The 13,977-nt window shown below is 37.1% G+C and overlaps 1 protein-coding gene across 1 annotated transcript in view; it reads left to right on the top strand.

Annotated features, from left to right (window-relative positions):
* The window catches only part of LOC110271474, a 16,227-nt gene extending 2,463 nt beyond the window's left edge, over positions 1–13,764 (top strand). Inside the window, exon 2 of the mRNA XM_021122404.1 lies at positions 13,712–13,764. Within this exon, the coding sequence (XP_020978063.1) occupies positions 13,712–13,764 (53 nt within the window). The remainder of the gene's footprint in view (positions 1–13,711) is intronic.

Genomic DNA, 13,977 nt, shown 5'->3' with positions numbered 1-13,977 from the left:
GCTTTCACCACTTACTTTGGGGCATTTTGTCCCCTTTTTCTTATTTGTTCTTTTTCTTTTCTTTTTCTCACTTCTTTTTTTTTTTACATTTTTTTTCTCAATGCATATGATTAAATTATTGAATGCATGACTATATTCTCAACTTTCTTTCACATTTTTAGAAAATTCTAACATACTCAATTCTCCAACCAAATGTTTTCAAAACCCACTTTTCCCACACTTAAATCATAAGCATCTCACTAGTCTAAGCTTACCAAGGATTCAAATTAAGGACATTATTGTTTTTCGCTTAGAGTTAATGATGTGCTAAATAAAAAGAACAAAGGGGTAAAATAGGCTCAAAATTGGTTTGCAAGGGATAATGAAAGGTAAGGCCATATGGGTATGTAAGCTCAGTGAAACAAAGGCCTCAATCATGTAAGTGTATGCATACATCAAATAATGGAAATATAGAATTAAGCAAGACAAAGATCACAAATTTAGAGAGAAAAATACACACTAAAACAGAATATTGGTTGATAAAATGCAACTAATTCAAATAGGTTCAAAAATCTCACAGGTTTTGTGTGTTCGAGCTCTAAACCATGTTCCTAGTATAATATTTCTTCAAACAAGTGTAACATTAATTTTTATTTAAATTAGTGAAATGCTCTTAAAAGGTTTCTTGAAAAAGAAAATATTACTTCAACCAAGTAGTAACTAAATACATAAAATCAAACAAATATGCAGTCAAATATGCAGATGCAACAATAAACAAATAAAGAAAATAAAACAATGGTGTTGAAAGGAAGAATATGGCTAACCCATGGAGATCGGTATCGACCTCCCCACACTTAAAGATTGCACCGTCCTCGGTGCATGCTAAGATGTGCAAGTGGGTGGGTTGTTCCAACTGATGCTTTTCTTCAAGGATTGTGCAGATGGACTTGTTTGTCTCCCCTTATAGAAGTTTCTCCCTTTTTCCGTCTTCGGTGGCCAGCCTGAAAGAAGAGAAAAAGAAAAAGAGTAACCCAAAAATAAAGATAAGAAAATAAATAAAATATGGGTGTTAATGCCAAATAATAGAGGTCTCATTTACATGGAAGCTTCAACATGCAAGTGAGAAAACAGTAGAAGTACATGGCAAATCAAGAGTGCAAAAATTTGCAACAATAGGGAAGAGAGTGTGGGTAAGGAGAGATAACATAAATTCATGTCAATGTAAAAGTAATACAGGTATAAAAGGTTGGCATTGATAATATTACCTATCCAGAATAAAACAAGTCACTAAGCACCCAAAATAATTCAAGAGAAGATGCAACAGTTAAATAAAAAAAATTTAACACCAAAGGAAAAATAATGAATTTAGAAAAGAAAATAAAAATATGCACAAAATGAAAATGTAATGAATGAAATATGTAAGTAAAATAAATAAAAGATAAGAAGAATGAGAAGGGAAATAAGGGAAGAAGAAGTAAGTAAGAAATGAAGAAGAAAGAAGAAAAGATAGAAGAAATTAGAATTAGAGAAGAAAAGATAAGAAAATTGGCACTAATCTAGATAGGTTGTGGGACGGTGGTGATGCGGTCGCGTGGGTGACGCGGTCGCGTGGTGCGCAATAAGGTCAGACAACGCAGACGCGTGGAGCACGCGATCACGTGACTTGATTTGTGCTAGTGGCGCGAGTGCAGCCTCGCGGTCGCACAACTCTCTATTCGAAACTTGGTATTGCCAAAATCCAGGGTGACGCGGTCGCGTGGTCGACGCGATCGCGCGGGTGGCCTTATTTCCAATATTACATGGACGCGTGGGTGACGCGTTCGCGTGGCAGAGCTTGTGCTGCCAGCACGGGTCCAGCCCAATTCCAGCTCAACTTTCGGCCATACACCCTTGTTACGTCGATTTACAGGGCCACGCAGTCGCATGGGTGACGTGAACGCGTGGGGAAGCTATTTTGCAAATGACGCGGCCGCATCAGCGACGCGGTCGCGTGGGACGATTTGTGCCATTGGCACGCCTCCAGCCCTGCTCCTGCGTAACTCTCTGTTCAATTTCTTTTCCTCCTAACGCACTGGTGACGTGGACGCGTCAGCGACGTTGCCGCGTCATGTGCGTGCTTTTTTTTTTAAACTAAAATGAGAATACAGAATGCAGTGTTAATATGAATGTGATGCAAAACTCCAGGTTCAATAAAATAAAATAAAACTTAAAAACAAATAAAACTAAATAAAAATGAAAAAGGAACGATCATACCATGGTGGGTTGTCTCCCACCTAGCACTTTTAGTTAAAGTCCTTAAGTTGGACATTTGATGAGCTTCCTGTTATGGTGGCTTGTGTTTGAACTCATCCAGGAATCTCCACCAATGTTTGTAATTCCAATAGCCTCCGGATCCCAAACTAGGCATGTAAAGCCTTTTAGCAGCTTCAAACAGATTCTTAGGCTCCCGGGGTGTTGGATGTCAGAACAGATTCCAGGATCCCAAATCTTACTTTTAAACCCGTCTTCAAGTTGATTATCATGATTCCATCCGGGTGGTTCAGCTTTAGAATTCTCACTGAAGCGGCCAAACAACTTCCTAGACCCATTCAGTTGAGCTCTACACCAACCTTTGCGTTTAAATTTAAAGCTTCCAACCATAATGAACCTTGTAGGACAATTCTTACCACTGACCATCTTCCTCTTACTCTTTATGCCCCAAAGAGCTCTAAGTTGACCATCCGTCTTTGATGAGAGAACTTTCGCGTGGTCTAGAAATTGCGGATAAATCCTCGTTGCAAGTATAGTTTCTAAACCTTCAAAAGTCCTTTCATACAAACGTTTTGGTTGTCACAAGTAACAAACCCCTTTAAAATTGATAACCGAGTATTTAAACATCGGGTCGTCTTTTCAAGGAATTGCAGGGAGGTGTTCTTATTATTGGTTATGAGTCTTGTAAATTAGGGGTTTTAGAAAGTAAGGGAGCAGTATGTTGCACAAGAAGAATAAGATAAATAAATAACTATAAAATAAACTCTTGGCAAAGTATAAGAACTAGAAGTCCTATCCTTATCAATTGTGATGAGAATTGGATTTTAATCCCACTTGGTCAGCCTTTACTAAATAAAGGAAAATTAAGTGGGCTGATTGGCTTGATTCTCAAATCCTAGTCAATTCCTGTGGAGAGACTAGCTTTAGAGCAATCCTAGTTCAATCAGAATCTGCCAATTTCAACCACTGTTTTAATTGACAGCTCAAGAGTCTCCAATTATTTAACCAAAACCAAAAGGGAAGAAAGTCTACTTGAATGAAAATAATTTGGATAAACACAGAGCATTAATAAATTAAAGAGAGCAATCATAAGTCTGAAATACCTCAAATTATATTAAATAAAATATTCAAATCATAACATGGAAAAGTTCATAAATTAAATTGGCAAAATAAATAAAAATAAAGAACCTGGGATTGAGAGTCACTCCTAAAACTAAGAGAAGCCTAAATCCTAATCCTAAGAGAGAGGAGAGAACCTCTCTCTCTAAAAACTACATCTAAAACATGAAAAGTGAATTATGAGAGCCTCTTCCTGAATGGATGCATTCTCCCACTTTATAGCCTCTAATCTGTATTTTCTGGGCCGCAAACTGGGTCAGAAACAGTCCAGAATTTGCTGGTTTCGAATTTTAATGCGCTGATTTCCGTCACTGCGACGCGGCCGCATGGATCACACAGTCGCGTCACCTAGCGTCAGACACACTTAAACATTAGCATGTCCTCATGCTAAGCTCAAGAGAAACTATAAAGAATGAAGAGGAATGGTATGAAATGCAACCTATGAATGCAACTACATGCTAAATGCTTTTACTTACTTGGTTAAGAGTAAATAAGTTCTCCAAGACAAATACAAACCAATTTCCACTAATTCAAATCATACAATAAAAATCAGGTAAACTTGTAAGAAGACAGCTCATGAAAGCAGGGAACATAGAATCAAGCATTGAACCCTCACTGGTAGTGTATATCACTCTAATCTCTCAAGTGTATAGGGTCAATCACTCTAATCTTCTCTAGTTATGCTTTCTAAACTTTGTTCTTCATCTAACCAATCAACAAAAATTTAATGTACCAATGCAAACATCATGAGGTCTTTTCAAGGTTGTAATGGGGCTAAGGTAAGGGTAAGGGTATATGTATGGCCAAGTGAGCTATAATATGAATCTTCAATTAACCTAAGCTCTCACCTAATATACATATACTCTATATACTTTTAAAGTCATGCCTAGCTACCCATAATTCCCACTTTTGTATGATTCTCATACTCATGTACCAAATTTTTCTTTAATTTTTATCACATGTGCATTGATCTTTTATTAAACTTAATATTGGGGTAATTTTGTCCCCTTGCTTACTTATTTATTGAATATTTTTGGATTTTTCTCTTTTTTCTCCTTTTTTTTTATATAGAGAAACAAACATAACTTATCAATGCACATGGATTTTCTATTATTTTTCTATTTTGGTTTTTCATGAGTAGGTTCCCAAATTCCTGATATTCAAATAAATTAGAAACATTATACTTTTCCTTTATTAACCCATGTTCCCACAGTTTCCCCTTACTTAATTAACACACTATCTTAAGCTAACTAAAGATTCAATTGGGATATTTAATTATTTTTCTGCTTTAAGGCTAGTAATATGTAAAATACAGAACAAGAGGGGTTTAAAAGGCTCAAAGTGGCTGACAAGGGTGATTTAAAGGGTAGGCTTATTTGGGATAAGTGAGCTAAAATCAAATAATGGCCTCAATCATATGCAAACATGTAAATACACTAAATAATGGACATATAGGTTGGAACAAAATATAGATTACAATCATAGAGAAGGGAACACACAGGAATAAAATATTTATGGTTAAATAATGTAACCATGTAAATAAGCTCAAAGTCTCACAGGTTGTGTGTTCTTTGACTCAAAAACCATGTTCCAAATACAACTTCAAACAAATTTAACACATGAAAATTTTAAAAAAAAATTTATTTATTATTTATTTAAATTAGTGAAAATTTTCAAAAATAGGATCTTAAGAAGAAACTTATTATTTTAACCAAGCAGTAACTAAATGCAAAAATTAAATAAACATACAATTAAACATGCAAATGCAACAACTAATTTAATAAAGAAAATTTAAACATTGGTGTTGACACAGAAAGGTACTAACCCATGGAGATCGGTATCGATCTCCCCACACTTAAAGATTGCACCGTCCTCGGTGCATGCTGAGATTTGCAGGTGGACGGGTTGTTTCAACTGTTGCTTTTCTCTAAGGATTGTGCAGATGGACTTGTCTGTCTCCCCATGTACGTCTTCCGGTTCCCTTCCGGGTGGCCATCCTGAAAGAAAAAGGGAAGAAGAGTAACCCAGAAATAAAGATAGGAAAATAAATAAAACATGGGTTGATGCCAAATAATAAGGGTCTCAATTACATGGTAGCTACAAAACGCAAGTGAGAAAACAATAGAAGCACATGGCATACCAGTGGTGCGAAAATTTGCAACAATGGAGAAGAGAATGGGGAAGGAGAGATAATATAAATTCATATCAATGCAAGAGTAATATAGATATAAAAGATTGGCATTGATTTAAATAATATTACTCAATAAGAATGAAACAAGTCACTAAGCACCAAGAAAATACCAGAAAAGATGTAACAGTTGAATAAGAACATTTGAACACCAATAAAAAATTTTTGAAAAATAAAAATATGCAATGAATGAAAGTATGCAAATAAATGAAATAAAATAGAATGGAAGTGAAAGAAAATAAGAAAGGAAGAAGAAAGAAATAAGAAAAGAGAAGAAAAATAAGGATTAGGGAAGAAAAGATAAGAAAATTGGCTGATCTGGATATTCTGTGCGACGCTGGCGACGCGGTCGAATGGGTAATGCGGTCGCGTGGTGCGCGATAAGGTTGGGTGACGCGGATGCGTGGGGCACGCAATCGCGTGACTCGATTTGTGCTAGTGGCGCGAGTGCAGCCTTGCGGTCGCACAACTCTCTGTTCGAAACTTGGTATTGCCAAAATCCAGGGTGACGCGGTCGCGTGGTCGACGCGATCGCGTGAGTGGCCATCATGGGGATATGACGCGGACGCGTGAGGGGCACGCGTTCGCGTGGTGAGGCTTGGGCTTCCAGCACGATTCCATCCCAACTCCAGCTCAACTTTCGGCCATGCACCCTTTTTACGCCGATTTCAGGTCACGCGGCCGCGTGGGTGACGTGGTCGCGTGGGAGGCCATTATTCCCAGGTGACGCGGTCGCGTCAGCGACGCGGTCGCGTCAGCGACGCGGTCGCGTGGGGTGATTTGTGCCATTGGCACGCCTCCAGCGCTGCTCCTGCGAAACTCTCTGTTCGTTTTTATTTTCTCCCATCTCCTTGCGACGCGGACGCGTCGCTGATGCGATCGCGTCGCGTGCTCGCTTTTTTTTTTGTAATTTGAAAAATGTTTCCATCTGGGTGGCAAGCAATCTGAATTCTCACTGAAGTGTCCAAACAACTTCCTAGACCCATTCAATTGAGCTTTATACCAACCTTTGCGTTTAAACTTAAAGCTTCCAACCATAATGAACCTTGCAGGACAATTCTTACCATTGACCATCTTCCTCTTACTCTTAATGTCACAAAGAGCTCTAAGTTGACCATCCGTCTCCAGTAGCCCATATTCAAGTGGAATTAGAAAGCTATGGGATATGAGTTTTACCCACTTGAATGTTGTGAAGGATGATGGCAACTTAGGGGGAGGTGTTTTTAATGAAATTGCAAGCTCCACGCTCTTGTGCTCTTCTCTGATAATTACCACCTCTTTGCAAGCTTCTTCAAATTCAACCTCTTCCTCTTGGTAGCTCTCTTTCAATTCAATCTCCTCTTCATTGCTTTCTAAGGGCATGGAAGGTTGTGCTTCTTCTTCTTGAGTCTCCATCTCTTGATCAACCTCTTCCAAGTCTTCAACTATGATATGCTTTAGAGATTGTACACCCTCCATAGCATCAATTACAACCGTCTTGGAAGGAGGCTCTATGTCTTGACTTTCCCATGGGGGTTCTGCATCTCCTAAGTCTTCAACCACTTCTTCTTCTTCAATAATTCTGGCTTCCTCTACTTGTTTCAGTACAAATTCATGCTCCGTACTGTTCACTGGAGTTTCTAGTATCTCCTTCATACTACGTTCTTCATTAGATTGTCCACATGAAGCCATGGGGGTTCCTTGAGTGTCCGAACGTCGGGAAGCTAATTGACTCATTAGGAGTTGCCCCAATTGATGAAGGGTTGCCTGACATCGATCCACTGTTTCCTTGAGACGATCCTTTGCCTCTTGATGCACTCGGCTTTCATGAATAGGATCATAGTGCTCTTGGATTGATGGATATGGAGATGGTGAATATTGAAGTGGTGAATATTGAAGTGGTGGTTCTTGTGAGTAATTGGGTTGGAATTGGGGTGGTTCTATATATGGTTCATATGGCTCATAAGGTGGTTGGTATGGTGGTTGAGGGTTAGGGTCATATGGAGGTGAATGGCGGAAAGGGGCTTGTGAGTATGGTGGTCCCAAGTTGTGTTGGGAAGGTTCATAGGCATATGATGGTGGTTGTTGATAGTCCATTGGAGGTGGTTGCTGCCATAAGGGTTGATTAAATCCTTGTGGCTCCTCCCATCTTTGATTTTTCCAACCTTGATGCCTGTTCTCATTGTAATTTTTTCTTCCTGCAACATAATTGTAACCAGACTCATAGCCAAAGGGGTGAGAGTTCATAGTGGAAAATAAAAATTAAAAACAAAAATAAAAATAAATTTTAAATTAAAAGGTTATTTAAATTTTGAATTTGAAAATTAAATTTTAAAATTTGAATTTTTAAATTTTTGAAATTTGAATTTTTTGAAATTCGAAAATTGAAAAATTTTTAAATTTGAATTTTGAAAAATTTTTAAATTTGAATTTTTGAAATTTGATTTTTGAAATAAGATAAGATAAAAATTTTAAAAATAAAAATCAATAACCTCTTAATTTACGAAAAAGCAAAAATAAAACAAAAATAAAAATAAATAAACAAGCAAAAGAAAAATATTTACAATAACCAATAATAAGGCACACGTTTGCAATTCCCCGGCAACGGAGCCATTTTAATGAGAGAACTTTCGCGTGGTCTAGAAATTGCGGATAAAACCTCGTTGCAAGTATAGTTTCTAAACCTTCAAAAGTCCTTTCATACAAACGTTTTGGTTGTCACAAGTAACAAACCCCTTTAAAATTGATAACCGAGTATTTAAACCTCGGGTCGTCTTCTCAAGGAATTGCAGGGAGGTGTTCTTATTATTGGTTATGAGTCTTGTAAATTAGGGGTTTTAGAAAGTAAGGGAGCAGTATGTTGCACAAGAAGAATAAGATAAATAAATAACTATAAAATAAACTCTTGGCAAAGTATAAGAACTGGAAGTCCTATCCTTATCAATTGTGATGAGAATTGGATTTTAATCCCACTTGGTCAGCCTTTACTAAACAAAGGAAAATTAAGTGGGCTGATTGGCTTGATTCTCAAGTCCTAGTCAACTCCTGTGGAGAGACTAGCTTTAGAGCAATCCTAGTTCAATCAGAATCTGCCAATTTCAACCACTGTTTTAATTGACAGCTCAAGAGTCTCCAATTATTTAACCAAAACCAAAAGGGAAGAAAGTCTACTTGAATGAAAATAATTTGGATAAACACAGAGCATTAATAAATTAAAGAGAGCAATCATAAGTCTGAAATACCTCAAATTATATTAAATAAAATATTCAAATCATAACATGGAAAAGTTCATAAATTAAATTGAAAAAATAAATAAAAATAAAGAACTTGGGATTGAGAGTCACTCCTAAAACTAAGAGAAGTCCTAAATCATAATCCTAAGAGAGAGGAGAGAACCTCTCTCTCTAAAAACTACATCTAAAACATGAAAAGTGAATTATGAGAGCCTCTTCCTAAATGGATGCATTCCCCCACTTTATAGCCTCTAATCTGTGTTTTCTGGGCCGCAAACTGGGTCAGAAACAGTCCAGAATTCGCTGGTTTCGAATTTTAATGCGCTGATTTCTGTCACTGCGACGCGGCCGCATGGATCACGTGGTCGCGTCACCTAGCTTTAGAGGAACTATAGCATATTATATATCAAATCGAAGCCCCAAACGTTAGCTTTCCAACGCAACTGAAACCGCGAAGTTTGGACTTCTGTAGCTAAAGTTATAGCCGTTTGAGTGCAGAGAGGTCAGGATGGACAGCTTAGCAATTTCTCCAACTTCTTGCATTCCTTCCACTTTTGCATGCTTTCTTCCCATCCTCCAAGCCATTCTGATGCGCATAAACTTGTTATGCCACGATTTAGGAAATTGCACGATCGGCAAAATTCCTTCCGGCAAGTGCACCGGTTATCGTCAAGTAAAAACTCACAATAGAGTGAGGTCGAATCCCACAAGGATTGGTTGAATGAGCAATTCGGATTAGAAGTATGTTTAGGGAAATATAAAACCATGCAAATAGTATGAATAAGTGGGTAAAGAGTTAATAAAAACCACTCAATTGAGCACAAGATAAACCATGAAATAGTGGTTTATCAGTCTCCAGTAGCCCATATTCAAGTGGAATTAGAAAGCTAAGGGATATGAATTTTACCCACTTGAATGTTGTGAAGGATGATGGCAACTTAGGGAGGTATTTTTAATGAAATTGCAAGCTCCACTCCCTTGTGCTCTTCTCTGATAATTACCACCTCTTTGCAAGATTCTTCAATTTCAACCTCTTCCTCTTGGTAGCTTTCTTCCAATTCAATCTCCTCTTCATTGCTTTCCAATGGCATGGGAGGTTGTGCTTCTTCTTCTTGAATCTCCATCTCTTGATCTACCTCTTCCAAGTCTTCAACTGTGATATGCCTTGGAGTTTGTACACCCTACTCAGTATCAATTTCAAACGTCTTGAAAGGGGGTTCTATGACTGGACTTTCCCTTGGAGGTTCTGCATCTCCTAAGTCTTCAACCACTTCTTCCTTTGCAACAATTATGGCTTCCTCCACTGGTTCTAATACAAAGCCATGTTTTTCATTGTCCACCGAAGTTTCTAGTGTCTCCTTCATGCTTTGCTATTCTTTTGATTCTCCACATGTAGCCATGGGAGTTCCTTGAGTGTTCAGATATTGGGAAGCTATTTTATTTACTAACTCGCCGAAGGCGGCCGCAAAATTTTGCACACTCTTATTCATCCTTTCTTGCCTTTGAAGAATAACACGAAGTCTGTGATCCATTGGAGGTTGGGGTGGATATGAGGATTCATTGGTTGGGAGAGAGGGTTCATAATAGGAAGGTGGTTCATCTTGATAATGATATGGAGATGGTGAATATTGAGGTGGTGGTTCATGAGAGTAGTTGTGTTGGAAAGGTGGTGGTTCTGTGTATGGTTCATTTGGCTCATAAGGTGGTTGGTATGGTGGATGTCGGTTAGGGTCATATGGAGGTGAATGGTGGAAAGGGGCTGGTGAGTATGGTGGTCCAAAGTCATGTTGAGGAAAGGGTTCATAGGCATATGGTGGTGGTTGTTGATAGTCCATTGGAGGTGGTTGTTGCCATGAGGGTTGATCAAATTCTTGTGGCTCCTCCCATCTTTGATTGTTCCAACCTTGATGCCTATTCTCCTTGAAATTTCCTCTTCCTGCAATATAATTGTAACCAGACTCATAGCCAAAGGGGTGAGAGTTCATAGTAGTAAATAAAAATTAAAAAATAAAATAAATTTAATTTAAAAAGTTATTTAAATTTTTAAATTGAAAATTAAATTTTGAAATTTGAATTTTAAATTTTTGAAATTTGAATTTTTGAAATTTAAAATTTGAAAATTTTTAAATTTGAATTTTAAAAATTTTTTAAATTTGAATTTTGAAATTTGATTTTTGAAATAAGATAAGATAAGATAAAAATTTTAAAATAAAAACCAATAACCTCTTAACTTAAGAAAAAGCAAAAATAAAAACAAATAAACAAGCAAAAATAAAATATTTACAATAACCAATAATAAGGCACATGTTTGCAATTTCCCGGCAACGGCGCCATTTTGATGAGAGAAACTTTTGCGTGGTCTAGAAATTTGCGGATAAATCCTCGTTGCAAGTATAGTTTCTAAACCTTCAAAAGTCCTTTTATACAAGCTTTTTGGTTGTCACAAGTAACAAACCCCTTTGAAATTGATAACCGAGTATTTAAACATCGGGTCGTCTTCTCAAGGAATTGTAGGGAGGTGTTCTTATTATTGGTTATGAGTCTTGTAAATTGGGGTTTTGGATTAAGGTAAAAAGTTAGTTGAATGACAAGTAAAATAAAATAATAATAACTATAAAATAAACTTTTGGCAAGGTATGAGAAATTGGAAGTCCAGACTTAGTTATCCTTATCAATAATAATGAAAGTTGAATCTTAATTCTACTTAGTTGACCTTTACTAAAGGAAAGGAAAGTCAAGGGATAAATTGGTTTGATCTTCGAATCCTATTTATTTCTTAAGTAAAGATTGGGATTATTGAAGTTCAACTCAATTGGCAAGATAACAATTATCAATTATGCTATTGAATTGGATAACTCCTGAGTTACTGATTTCTTAACCAAAACCAAAAGGGGAAAAGTAAATCTACTGGAATAAGAATGCCTTCAGATGGGAAGCAATAATCATGTAAATAAAAGAAAGCAATATTAAACTGAAATACCTCAAATTGCATTAACAAAAGAACTTAAATCTGACATGGATGTTCATAAATTAAATTGTAAAAATAAATAAAAGAACATTGAACCTGGATTGAGAGTCACTCTTAAAACTAAGAGAAATCCTAAATCCTAATCCTAAGAGAGAGGAGAGAACCTCTCTCTCTAAAAACTACATCTACTCCTAAAATTGTGAATATGAAAGCTTGTTCATGTATGGATGCATTCCCCTACTTTACAGTTTGCCAAATAATGAATCATTCATTATTAAAATAGTTGGTAAGATCTTTTAATCCAAAAAAGTAAACATCTCTGAGACCTTAACTGTTTTCTCACACTGCTTTCACACCAAACTGTTTACTACTTTCTTTATTTTCTTGTCTATTGTTTCATGCAAATTGCAACTCACCAAACCCCTTTTTGATTCTCCTGACTAAGTCTAACCAGACAACCATTGTTTGCTTAGTCTGACAATCCTTGTGGGATTGACCCTTACTCACCTGAGGTATTATTACTTGGATGACCCGGTGTACTTGCCGATTAAGCTGTGGGATTCGAATTCCTGTACCATGTGACAGCCATCTAATCTCTTGCATGGTCTGTCTCAAAGCGGGTCACTTTATCACATGGGCATGAGACAGCCATCTGATCTCTCGCACAAGACGTGTCAAAGCGAGCCACTTTCTCACACGGATCGTGTGACAACCATTTGACCTCTCACATAAGCCGTGTCAAAGAGAACCACTTTCTCACACGGCCCGTGTGAAAGCCCACGGAACCCCCGGGTGTCCAGTCCAATGGAATTAACATCAAACATGAATTATGAATTAAATTGATAAAATCCTAAATTAAACACGAATTAAATGGAAAGCCAAAAATTGGCTAGGTAAAACTGCTCCCTGTTTCCCCCACCAAACTCCGTTAACAATCAAACTAAAACTCCAAAATCGTCAAATTCACAAGTATTGATATAATCATCCAGTCAAATCTCAAATCCCAAAATTGAGTTCAACCAGGTAAAACATCAAGTAGCATAAAATAGCAGAGGGTTGAAGACTACATGCCTTAAACGCAGTAACGTAATCGCCAGGGGAGTCAACTATCACACCTCGATTTTGTTGTGGCACCGCGATTTTGTTGTGACACCGCAAATTCGTTGTGGCATTATGGAGGATAAACAGTGCACATAGTTGGGATTTTCGTAGCGAAGGAAAAGAGAGGAAATATGTTACATCATCAAATGTGTTCAACTTTTATTTATATTTTTGAGATAGAAGACATACGATAATAAAAGTTACAAGCTTATTTAGTGAAGAGGGAATATATTTTTTAACTCATGTATTTGTTTGAAATGAGAACAAGTTTGTAGCTTGCTTTGAACTAATAGTATATTCAATGTAACTGTTGGTGGGTCCCCAACCAAGTAGGGCCCACAAGTTTAAAAAATGAAAAACAAATGAAAATAAAAGAAAGTGGCATAAAGCCACGAGGAAGAGAGAGAGAAAATGTGAGGCTTCATTCTGTTGAATGAAAGAAACACAGTAGCGTCGCGGCGTTGGAGAAGAAGAATTTGGGGGGAAAAGGACAAGCCAACTTTGATCCGATTGAACTGGTAAACTTGCTCCATTTTTATGAAATTTTAGTATGTTATTTCTAGTGTAGATATGAACATTAGGATATAACTTGCTAGTTGTATTGCCTTCTCTTTTGCCTGATTTGAGATACCTACTTTGTGGAGGATTTATGTTGATTCCATCAGTTTTGATAATGTATTTTGTTGATTGTTGAGATGTCCTAGTGTCACTAGGAAGACTGTCTATGTACCCATTATTCTGATAGTGGAAGATTTTACTGGACTAGGTCCCGTGGATTTTTTGTCCCTCTTTTGGGGGTTTTTCCATGTTAAAATTTTGGTGTCTGGTTATTTAATTTCTGCCATTATATTTGCTGCTTGGAGTATCTTTAGTATTACCTATTTAATTGGACAGGTTGTGGAAAAATTATTTTTGGTGCTTCTGCTGTTAGACAGGTTCTTGTTTGAACCTTTGTTGAGTTTTTCCAACAAAGTGGTATCTAGAGCTCTGGTTGTTTATCTCTGTGCTGATTAAATGGAGAAAAATATTCATGGACCGAATATCGTCAAATTGAATTCCCAAAATTATTCAATTTGGAAGACCCTTATGGAAGATATGTTGTATAGCAAGGACTTGTATGATCCTGTAGAGGGAGATAAATCCAAAGGTACTAAATCCGA

This window comes from Arachis ipaensis, chromosome B04 (assembly GCF_000816755.2).
Source record: "Arachis ipaensis cultivar K30076 chromosome B04, Araip1.1, whole genome shotgun sequence".
NCBI classification, from domain to species: domain Eukaryota; kingdom Viridiplantae; phylum Streptophyta; class Magnoliopsida; order Fabales; family Fabaceae; genus Arachis; species Arachis ipaensis.
This window is presented reverse-complemented; position numbering and strand designations above follow the sequence as displayed.